Genomic DNA, 12,289 nt, shown 5'->3' with positions numbered 1-12,289 from the left:
GTCAAGATCTATCTGCCCTGAAATTTTCAGATGAATCAGACAACCTGTTGTTGGGTTACTGCCCCTGAATTGGTAATTTTAAAGAAATTTTGCTGTTTTTGGTTATTATCTTGAATATTATTATAGATACAGATAAACTGTAAACAGCAATAATGTTCAGCAAAGTAAGATTTACAAATAAGTCAACATGACGGAAATGGTCAGTTGACCCCTTTAGGAGTTATTGCCCTTTATAGTCAATTTTTAACCATTTTTCGTAAATCTTAGTAATCTTTTACAAAAATCTTCTCCTCTGAAACTACTGGGCCAAATACTTCCAAACTTTAACTGAATGTTTCTTAGGGTATCTAGTTTGTAAATTGTATCCGAAGTTATGATCTATCAACAAACATGGTCGCCATTGCTAAAAATAGAACATAGGGGTCAAATGCAGTTTTTGGCTTATAACTCAAAAACCAAAGCATTTAGAGCAAATCTGACTTGGGTAAAATTGTTTATCAGGTCAAGATCTATCTGCCCTGAAATTTTCAGATGAATCAGACAACCTGTTGTTGGGTTACTGCCCCTGAATTGGTAATTTTAAAGAAATTTTGCTGTTTTTGGTTATTATCTTGAATATTATTATAGATAGAGATAAACTGTAAACAGCAATAATGTTCAGCAAAGTAAGATTTACAAATAAGTCAACATGACGGAAATGGTCAGTGACCCCTTTAGGAGTTATTGCCCTTTATATTCAATTTTTAACCATTTTTCGTAAATCTTAGTAATCTTTTACAAAAATCTTCTCCTCTGAAACTACTGGGCCAAATACTTCCAAACTTTAACTGAATGTTTCTTAGGGTATCTAGTTTGTAAATTGTATCCGAAGTTATGATCTATCAACAAACATGGTCGCCATTGCTAAAAATAGAACATAGGGGTCAAATGCAGTTTTTGGCTTATAACTCGAAAACCAAAGCATTTAGAGCAAATCTGACTTGGGTAATATTGTTTATCAGGTCAAGATCTATCTGCCCTGAAATTTTCAGATGAATCAGACAACCTGTTGTTGGGTTGCTGCCCCTGAATTGATAATTTTAAGGAAATTTTCCTGTTTTTGTTTATTATCTTGAATATAATTATAGATAGAAATAAACTGTAAACAGCAATAATGTTCAGCAAAGTAAGATCTTCAATTAAGTCAAATTGACCAAAATTGTCAATTGACCACTTAAGGAGTTATTGCCCTTTAAAGACTTTTTTCACAATTTGTTCATCATGTTGACTTACTTTAAAAAATCTTCTCCTTTGAAACTGCTGTATCAATTTCAGCCAAACTTAGGCTAAATGAGTTTCAGAGTATCTAGTATAAATTTTATATTATATTTCCTTGTATGTCAAGAAACATAGCTCCTATGGCTAAAATAGAACATAGGAGAAAATGATTATTTTTTTTGGCTTTTGAAGAAAATAGGACGATCCAAAAAACATTTAAATAAATTGAAAAGCCAAAATAATCATTGATGAGAGATTTAACCAAAAGAATTAAGGTGAGCGATTCAGGCTCTTGAGAGCCTCTTGTTTAGTTTTGTTATTATCTTGGCCTAAATAATGACATTTTTATATTATTTCTGACAATTTCAGACTATAATAATATCAGCAAGTTCCTAAACAGAATCCTTGGTATGGAAGTTTGTCTACAGAATGCTCTCTTCAAATTCTTCTCCAATACACTTATGGCAATCATCCTGGATGCCAAAAGGAGTGGAAGATGGGATATGGGTATTTTAGGTAAGGTTATTTATAGAGATATGATATGATATAATATATTATCACGAGGAAAAAAATATTTTTGCTCTTAGTCAAAAAAACAAATTGAGAAAAAACGGTAGTAAACAGCAGTAACCAAAAATTTGAAAACGGAAGGTTAGATGCAAATACTTTTTGAAAAGAGGGATTTGGAAGTATGAAAGTATCTTTTAACTGCTTTATAAGGGTAGACACCTAAAAAAAACTTGTAGAGTTCTTCACATGTATTCTTTGTCATGCTCTCTCCCATACTCAAATGTTGGATAATGTAGCCATTCTAAGCAGAAGTATTTTGATGAAGATTTTATGGGTGTATTATTTACAACCCTTGGCCAACCATTCAAACATTGTACTATAAATTCATTATTGTAATGGTCAGAAAAAACTTTTTTTGATAGTTTATTTTTCTTTTGAAAATCCTATCCTGCGAAGTAATGATATATTTGTAAATTGAAATTTAAAACAATGAGAAATTTCTTTGTAGATCTTGGTGCTGGTGAAGAAAAAGTTTCCAAGAAAGAAACAAAGACATTTGTGGGGAATGCTGCTTTGAATACAGCTAAAACTGAATTAAACACAGTAAGAATCATAATTATAAACTTTAGAATATAGTGAAACTCTAGTATCATAATTATAAACATCAGAATATAGTGAAACTCAAGTATCATAATTATGAACATTAGAATATAGTGAAACTCAAGTATCATAATTATAAACATTAGAATATAGTGAAACTCAAGTATTATAATTATAAACATTAGAATATAGTGAAACTCGAGTATCATAATTATGAACATTAGAATATAGTGAAACTCAAGTATCATAATTATCAACATTAGAATATAGTGAAACTCAAGTATCATAACTATAAACATCAGAATATAGCAAAATCAAGTATCATAATTATCAACATCAGAATATAGCAAACTCAAGTATCATAATTATAAACATTAGAATATAGTGAAACTCAAGTATCATAATTATAAACATTAGAATATAGTGAAACTCAAGTATTATAATTATAAACATCAGAATATAGTGAAACTCAAGTATCATAATTATAAACATTAGAATATAGTGAAACTCAAGTATCATAATTATAAACATTAGAATATAGTGAAACTCAAGTATCATAATTATCAACATTAGAATATAGTGAAACTCAAGTATCATAATTATAAACATTAGAATATAGCAAACTCAAGTATCATAATTATCAACATTAGAATATAGTGAAACTCTAGTATCATAATTATGAACATTAGAATATAGTGAAACTCAAGTATCATAACTATGAACATTAGAATATAGTATACCTCAAGTATCATAATTATGAACATTAGATTATAGTGAAACTCTAGTATCATAATTATGAACATTAGAATATAGTGAAACTCAAGTATCATAATTATGAACATCAGAATATAGTGAAACTCAAGTATCATAATTATCAATATCAGAATATAGTGAAACTCAAGTATCATAATTATAAACATTAGAATATAGTGAAACTCAAGTATCATAATTATAAACATCAGAATATAGCAAACTCAAGTATCATAATTGTAAACATTAGAATATAGTGAAACTCAAGTATTATAATTATAAACATTAGAATATAGTGGTACTCTAGTATCATAACTATAAACATTAGAATATAGTGAAACTCAAGAATTATAATTATAAACATCAGAATATAGCAAAATCAAGTATCATAATTATCAACATCAGAATATAGTGAAACTCAAGTATCATAATTATAAACATTAGAATATTGCGAAACTCAAGTATCATAACTATAAACATTAGAATATAGTGAAACTCAAGTATCATAATTATAAACATCAGAATATAGCAAAATCAAGTATCATAATTATCAACATCAGAATATAGCAAAATCAAGTATCATAATTATCAACATCAGAATATAGTGAAACTCAAGTATCATAATTATAAACATTAGAATATTGCGAAACTCAAGTATCATAACTATAAACATTAGAATATAGTGAAACTCAAGTATCATAATTATAAACATCAGAATATAGCAAAATCAAGTATCATAATTATAAACATCAGAATATAGCAAAATCAAGTATCATAATTATAAACATTAGAATATAGTGAAACTCAAGTATCATAATTATCAACATCAGAATATAGTGAAACTCAAGTATCATAATTATCAACATCAGAATATAGTGAAACTCAAGTATCATAATTATCAACATCAGAATATAGCAAACCCAAGTATCATAACTATAAACATTAGAATATAGTGAAACTCAAGTATCATAATTATAAACATCAGAATATAGCAAAATCAAGTATCATAATTATGAACATTAGAATATAGTGAAACTCAAGTATCATAATTATAAACATCAGAATATAGCAAAATCAAGTATCATAACTAAAAACATTAGAATATAGTGAAACTCAAGTATCATAATTATAAACATCAGAATATAGCAAAATCAAGTATCATAATTATGAACATTAGATTATAGTGAAACTCTAGTATCATAATTATCAACATTAGAATATAGTGAAACTCAAGTATCATAATTATCAACATCAGAATATAGCAAACTCAAGTATCATAATTATAAACATCAGAATATAGCAAAATCAAGTATCATAATTATCAACATCAGAATATAGCAAACTCAAGTATCATAATTATAAACATTAGAATATAGTGAAACTTAAGTATCATAATTATAAACATTAGAATATAGTGAAACTCAAGTATTATAATTATAAACATCAGAATATAGTGAAACTCAAGTATCATAATTATCAACATCAGAATATAGCAAACTCAAGTATCATAATTATAAACATTAGAATATAGTGAAACTCAAGTATCATAATTATAAACATTAGAATATAGTGAAACTCAAGTATCATAATTATCAACATCAGAATATAGCAAACTCGAGTATCATAATTATGAACATTAGAATATAGTGAAACTCTAGTATCATAATTATCAACATTAGAATATAGTGAAACTCAAGTATCATAATTATGAACATTAGAATATAGCAAACTCAAGTATCATAATTATCAACATCAGAATATAGTGAAACTCAAGTATCATAATTATGAACATTAGAATATAGTGAAACTCTAGTATCATAATTATCAACATTAGAATATAGTGAAACTCAAGTATTATAATTATAAACATCAGAATATAATGAAACTCAAGTATCATAATTATCAACATCAGAATATAGCAAACTCAAGTATCATAATTATAAACATTAGAATATAGTGAAACTCAAGTATCATAATTATAAACATTAGAATATAGTGAAACTCAAGTATCATAATTATAAACATTAGAATATAGTGAAACTCAAGTATCATAATTATCAACATCAGAATATAGCAAACTCGAGTATCATAATTATGAACATTAGAATATAGTGAAACTCAAGTACTGTGAAAGTACTTTTATTCGTGGGGTATCAATTTTCGTGGTTTTCGTGGATGACTTAATCCACGAATTTAAGTGTCCAACGAAATAAAAAGAAACATTGACCAAATCAAGAGATGGAAAGATTACCGTCGGTAGGTTTGACTACTGATATGATCTAGAGAATATATTTAATAACGCCAAATATGAGAATACTTTAATAGCAGTCACAGAACTACAATCGCATGCATGATTATACCCATTTAATCTTTAATAACATAAACTGTACAACTTTTGATCTTTTACTTCTCTCAAAAATATTTTTGATCGATGAAAGTCAGATTTCCAGTATTGATATGCTAGTGTGATATAGTGTTCATTTTATATCCTCATAGTTCTCGTACATATGGGAAATTATAATTTCATGCTGGGTTTGATTTAGATAAGATTTTTTTGACAATTCAAGATACGTTTATAGCATTTGTTTATGTTACTTTTTTGTTTAGGTGACGTTTTTATGGCCTAATTAATTAACACCTTCGATGGTCTTTAATCTGTTGATCACTTTATCATGGTTTAATTAGTGTTATCACTACGATTTACACGGATCAATGTTTACTTTGCAATTTCCTCAATCCAGACTTTTTGTAACCTTCGTTTCTTAAAAGGCTTAAATTTTTATTTTTTTTTATTTAAAAAAAACTAAAATCCACGAATTTAAAAACCAACGAACATTTAAATTTTCCTCAAGCCACGAAAATTGATACCCACGAATTAAAGTACTTTCACAGTATCATAATTATAAACATTAGAATATAGTGAAACTCAAGTATCATAATTATAAACATTAGAATATAGTGAAACTCAAGTATCATAACTATAAACATTAGAATATAGTGAAATTCTTCAGTGAAAGATGGTAAAGACAGACCTTTTATTTGTTATTTCATAAGATGTCATGCTAGTAAACAAAAGGACAAGAGTAGTAATCTATGAACCATGGGATATCATGTCTTACGACATATACCTTTCTGAGTAACTAAATTAAGGCATTAAAAATCCAACTCTGCATGTTGGGTACAGTACACAACATACTTTTCTCCGATAACCTGTTTTCCCCTGATTTATTTATTTCCAATCAAGTAAAAATGTGTTTTATTTTATTTTAATAGGTTACAGTAGAAAGAGGGATGTCATGGACCCAGGTCCTGAACTTGTATAGGAAATATTCTGGTGAACAAGATGGCTTCTATGTGTCTGCTAATGTAAGAACTTTATTTTTATTATCCTAAGGTGGAAAATAAAGTTAACAAAAAATGGCAATAGCTAATAAAAATTACCGAAAATTTTACATATTAATATCAGAATTTCTTTTCTGTTTTCTTGCCTGTGGGTGTCTACCATATATATGTATACAAAAAATTAAAAAAAGTTTTATAAGTGGATAATTAGAAAGCTATACATAATTAAAAACTATAAAAGTGCAAGTTATTTTTGAATGAGACAAATGTTCTGGTATGTGACCCTTAAACACTACAAACACAACAGAAATATGAAACAGTATGGTTTCATATTATAGGACAAGTTTTGGAAAAAGACTGCCATTCTGGCTGTTTATCATACAACAAACAAGAAGAAGGAGAAGTTATATGATGTCTATAGACCTAACACAGGGAGACAACCTCATCCAGAATCACTGACTGGTCTACTAAAAAGATACAAAAAGGTGCTACCAGACAACGCCCAGAAATGGTGGGAAGATCAATACATCTCATCTGCAGTCAACTGTAGTCATGCCTTCTGGTAAGCTAGGTTTTAAGGCCCCACCTACCATAAAAGAGGGCATAAATTTTTCTGGTCTGTGTGTCTGTTTGTTCATCCGTCCGTCTGACCCCAATTTCATGGTCCACTGAATATAGAAAGTGATGGTGCGAGTGGGGCATCTATGTACTATGAACACATTCTTGTTTATGTTCCAATTAGGGGCATTATGTTCTTCGGTTTGTTTGTTCATCTGTCCTGCTTCAGTTTCAGGAAATGAAGTACACAGGTTCCCTATGATATTGTATTTCTAATTATAATGCCCAATTAGATTTTTTACCCCAATTTCACAGTCCACTGAACATAGAAAATGATAGTGTGAGTGGGACAGCCATGTACTATGGACACATTCTTGTTTACAAATGATATTAAATAACAGTGTTTATTTAAGTTGTTCAAATATTCTTGTAAGGATTTTATTCCACCATGCAATGGCAATAATGCATTTGATCAAACGTTTAGCATTGAATGGTATATCCACAATATATTTGTTGCTAGATGTTCAGCAACTAAATGTTAAACAATATTAATTTGACTCTTTCAGGAAAGGCAATTGCAAGAAGACCGCATTAGGTCTGCAGTGTGATGTTGGACTGAGAACACGTACATTCCACGTTCTCAGCGGTTCAGTATTAAGTGTGTGGAATAAATTAGAAAATGTTCTTGCTTCTGCTCCGGGTGGAATAAACTCTAAAATGCAGATTATTCGTCTAAAAACTGATGCCGGTGAAAGGATTGTGGGTAAGTTCAAAGGAATTGTGTATTCAGCATGTAAAATTAATGTAAAAAAAGACTGATTAGTTCTGAGGATATCTTTTATGAAATAGTTTAAATTCAGAAATTAATACAATGTTTTTAGTATTGCCAAAAAATGTGATGGGGTTATAATCGCAATAATTTGAACTTGTATTTTGATTTTTTTTTATATGAATAAAACAGGATTTCCTGATTATAGCAAAAAATCAAAATCTCATTTTAGTCTAACATCGCAATAATAAATGCATGCAATAATTTCTTAATTTAAACAGTAGTTGTAGTTATTGAATAATATTAATAATAACGAAAATTTTTAAACCTCCTTATATAAGAAATAAAAATTTCTCTAAGGCACTGTACGTTCAGCATGGTTATTAAAACGAAAAATTAATGACAAAATCATAAAACTTACACTTTGTCAGATTCAAATTCTGAAATATGAAATACAACAAAAATGCCTACCATAAAAATGGTCAATACCAAAATACTAGATATTAAAAATTAACAATTTTGGCTTTATAACTTTTTTATCTGAGCGTCACTGATGAGTCTTATGTAGACGAAACAGGCGTATGGCCTAATAAATTATAATCATGGTACCTTTGATAACTATTGGCTAAAGTTATACAAAACAAGCAAAAACCCTTTAAAAGGAAAACAAAAAGCTTCATTTAAAGTTGATCCAAAACAATAAAAACCATGTGGAAGATACAAAGATTAGGTGACATACAAATCAGCAATGGTGTACATAGGTTCCATGGAATCCTTTCGGAAATCACATTTCTATCTTTATCTCAAACTATTTTCCATCTGGACTTAATTTGCCAAATATGATTTATGCTATAATTTTTGGTGAAACGAGATATTCTTGATTCTGATGGGTCACTTTTAAAAAAAATTCTTCGAGAGAAAAAAAAACAACATAAAAGACCAAATCTTGTTAAACATATCTGATTCACAGACTTAAGAATCTTCGTTTTGTCTTCTTATTTTGTATTTGTCACAAACTTATTGTTTAGAGTTTATACGTCAATACATATTTAAATTGAATTGAAAACTATTTGCCTGAGATGCAAGGAAGTAATGATGCACTATGGGTTCTCTTCACACTGAACCCAAGTTGCCAGTCAAAATTTTTTATAGGATTCTTGGTAAAAACTATTTAATTTTTGTCGAGCCTGCAACTTTTGTTGCAGAAAGCTCGACATAGGGATAGTGATCCGGCGGCGGCGTTAGCTAACTTCTTAAAAGCTTTATATTTTAGAAGGTGGAAGACCTGGATGCTTCATACTTTGTATATAGATGCCTCATGTTACGAAGTTTCCGTCAGTCACATGTCCAATGTCCTTGACCTCATTTTCATGGTTCAGTGACCACTTGAAAAAAAAGTTCAAATTTTTTGTAATGTTGAATTCTCTCTTATTATAAGTAATAGGATAACTATATTTGATATGTGCGTACCTTGCAAGGTCCTCATGTCTGTCAGACAGTTTTCACTTGACCTCGACCTCATTTCATGGATCAGTGAACAAGGTTAAGTTTTGGTGGTCAAGTCCATATCTCAGATACTACAAGCAATAGGGCTAGTATATTGGGTGTATGGAAGGACTGTAAGGTGTACATGTCCAACTGGCAGGTGTCATCTGACCTTGACCTCATTTTCATGGTTCAGTGGTTGTAGTTAAATTTTTGTGTTTTGGTCTGTTGTTCTCATACTATATGCAATAGGTCTACTATATTTGTTGTATGGAATGATTGTAAGGTGTACATGTCTAGCGAGCAGATGTCATGTGACCTTGACCTCATTTTTATGGTTCAGTGGTCAAAGTTAAGTTTTTGAGTTTTGGTCTTTTTATCTAATACTATATGCCATAGGTCAACTATATTTGGTGTATGGAAATATTTAATGATCTTTATGTCAGTCGCGCAGGTTTTATTTGACCGTGACCTCATTTTCACGGATCATTGCACAGTGTTAAGTTTTTGTGTTTTGGTCTATTTTTCTTAAACTATAAGTAATAGGTCAACTATATATGTTGTATAGAAGCATTGTTAGCTGTACATGTCTGCCTGGCATGGTTCATCTGACCTTGACCTCATTTTCAAGGTTTATTGGTCTTTGTTTAGTTATCTTGGTTAATGTTAAGTTTATGGTACAGTTGTTATAAAGCTTAGCTTTTTACTTAGGACTATCAACATAATATCAATGATTAGTGTAGAAGGCGAGACATTTCAGCGTGTGCACTCTTGTATTCAGAAGGTTTGGAAAAAAAACTCTGGTCGTCATGAACAATTTACTTTAATTTATTGATGAATTTTCACATTTTTCCTCCACCTTTTAAAATTAAGTGTGAATCTCCCATTTTAACAAGATTGTTACTGGTGCATGATGGGATAAAGGCTCACAAACATGACAGCTTTGATTAAACCACATTATTGTTTTATTTTAAGCCTGATCAGAAATTTTAACAATTATTGTCTTTTATAGTCAATATTAAAATGCAAGGGAAAATGTTACAAACTCGATAAAGAGCTCAGCTAATTTCTGCCAAACTTATGCATTTATTGTGAAACTTAATGGATTGTGCAGTCCAATGTTTACATTTGGTGTTCACATTTGGTGTTCACATTTGGTATAGACCTAGCCTTGTGGTCATAAAACTTTCAAGCACTATTATTGTACTCCTACTTCACCAATCAAAATACTGGATTTAATGTTTTGAGGTCACGATTTTTACTGAGTAAAATGTTATGGCAAGGTCCGGGATCTTTTGAGCCTCTTGTTTTTATTGTTAACTGTTTTATACACATTTTATTGATGGAGATATTGGCATTTCTTTTATGTCCAATGTTTTATATATATATGAAATATAGTTTATCAATGCTTTTTTTCAGGGAGTTTGATTCCAAGTAATTGTTTAATGGCATTGTGTAACATATTGTCTCAAGATTGTGTTCAGACTTATACAGAGCAACATACTCAGCCAGTCGTTGAGACCGATAAATCTCATCTCAGCATGCCGTCTTTTGACTTCTAACAATTTGACAGAAACTGTGATAGCCAGCACTACTGTTTTCATCAGTGATCTCCTCAAAGTAGTCTACAAGTTAGCAAGTGATACAAAAATATTTACCGGTATGTTAAATGCATTGTTTAATATACAAAGGTAATTCCATGCCAAGACTTGTTGATGAACAATTGAAGAACTTCTTGGTGCTTTGGAGATTGACTTGTGGTCCCAACTATAGGATTAAAAACGAGCATAATCGGGTTAATTTATTGTTGATTGCTGCTCATAGAGCTCTAGTCTATTTGTAAGTTGCAAGGTTGTATGTGTGTGTGTTTGTTTGGATAGTAGACAAAAGTGGAGAAAGAGTTTGATTGGTAAAGTGAGAGGCATTTATTTAATAAATAGCCATGTGTGAATATAAAACATAGAAATATGATAGATCTTAATGAAAGAAAAAAAAATATAGCTTACTTGGTTGTCATTATTTTTTGTCAGAATTTGCACCCCTTGTTGAAGTAGCCACCAACTTATTTGCTTTAGTTAAGCCTGAAATATTTTCATATAAATTTATGTTATTTTGAAAGTTTAGTATTTTAACATGGCAAACAATAGAAGTCGCCTAATTTTGTTTCACAAATTCCAAAGATCGTAACAAAAAAATGATATGACCTTAAAATTTATGTTCAGTTACTTTGCAAATGATAAAAACAGACCAGTCCGAAAGATGACAACATCAAGCATGTCAAGGGATGCATTATGTGAAAATATATAAATATTGTTGTTTTGTGTATAAATAAATTTAAAATGTATTTTTTTCTACTATGCTGTGATCATGAAAATGTAAGATGTAAAAGATTATATATTTGTTTAGTGCATAACCCTGAAGATTTAATACAGAAAAGGTCAAGACGCTTGTTATTGTGGAGGAAAATAACATACATTTTATCTGCTTATTTTTCAAACATTAATATTACAAGTTTGTTCTAACTTCAGAAAGTATCTATACTGATACATTTACGATTAGTTTCGGTGAAATTTTATTTTTTAAATGATGCCTGGTCAATTATTAAAATGATGCAAAGTGTTATTACTGTTGATGCATTTTCTATAATTAAATGATACAAAAAATAATTATACAGAGTATTTTGTTCACTGTTTAGTTGTTCTTGTATAGTTTCAAACTGTTAAGTCAGAAGTTTTTTTAATACCAAACATGTCGGGCTCTGGTAATTGTTAAAAAAAGGCATTGTTTTAAAACAACTTTTAAGAAACTTAATATATTTGCCATAGAATCATCTTGACCAAATTTATTCTTTCATATACAAGAGATCTTTATACTTAGGACTATCAACATAATATCAATGATTAGTAAAGAAGGCGAGACATTTCAGTGTGTGCACTCTTGTTCTACAATAACAAATAACTGACATTTTCTGTTTTAACTTGAAGAGTTGTGCACTTAAATGTATTTAAATTGTAAATT

The 12,289-nt window shown here is 29.5% G+C and overlaps 1 protein-coding gene across 1 annotated transcript in view; it reads left to right on the top strand.

Annotated features, from left to right (window-relative positions):
* LOC143076221 (protein strawberry notch homolog 1-like) overlaps nucleotides 1–11,267 on the top strand; it is a 43,120-nt gene extending 31,853 nt beyond the window's left edge. The window contains exons 25-30 of the mRNA XM_076251931.1: nucleotides 1,627–1,773; nucleotides 2,276–2,370; nucleotides 6,391–6,483; nucleotides 6,798–7,021; nucleotides 7,584–7,780; nucleotides 10,691–11,267. Of these exons, the coding sequence (XP_076108046.1) occupies nucleotides 1,627–1,773; nucleotides 2,276–2,370; nucleotides 6,391–6,483; nucleotides 6,798–7,021; nucleotides 7,584–7,780; nucleotides 10,691–10,833 (899 nt within the window). The 3' untranslated portion in view covers nucleotides 10,834–11,267. The remainder of the gene's footprint in view (nucleotides 1–1,626; nucleotides 1,774–2,275; nucleotides 2,371–6,390; nucleotides 6,484–6,797; nucleotides 7,022–7,583; nucleotides 7,781–10,690) is intronic.
* The last annotated feature ends 1,022 nt before the right edge of the window (nucleotides 11,268–12,289 follow it).

The sequence above is a fragment of the Mytilus galloprovincialis genome, chromosome 5 (genome assembly GCF_965363235.1).
Source record: "Mytilus galloprovincialis chromosome 5, xbMytGall1.hap1.1, whole genome shotgun sequence".
NCBI lineage: Eukaryota > Metazoa > Mollusca > Bivalvia > Mytilida > Mytilidae > Mytilus > Mytilus galloprovincialis.
This window is presented reverse-complemented; position numbering and strand designations above follow the sequence as displayed.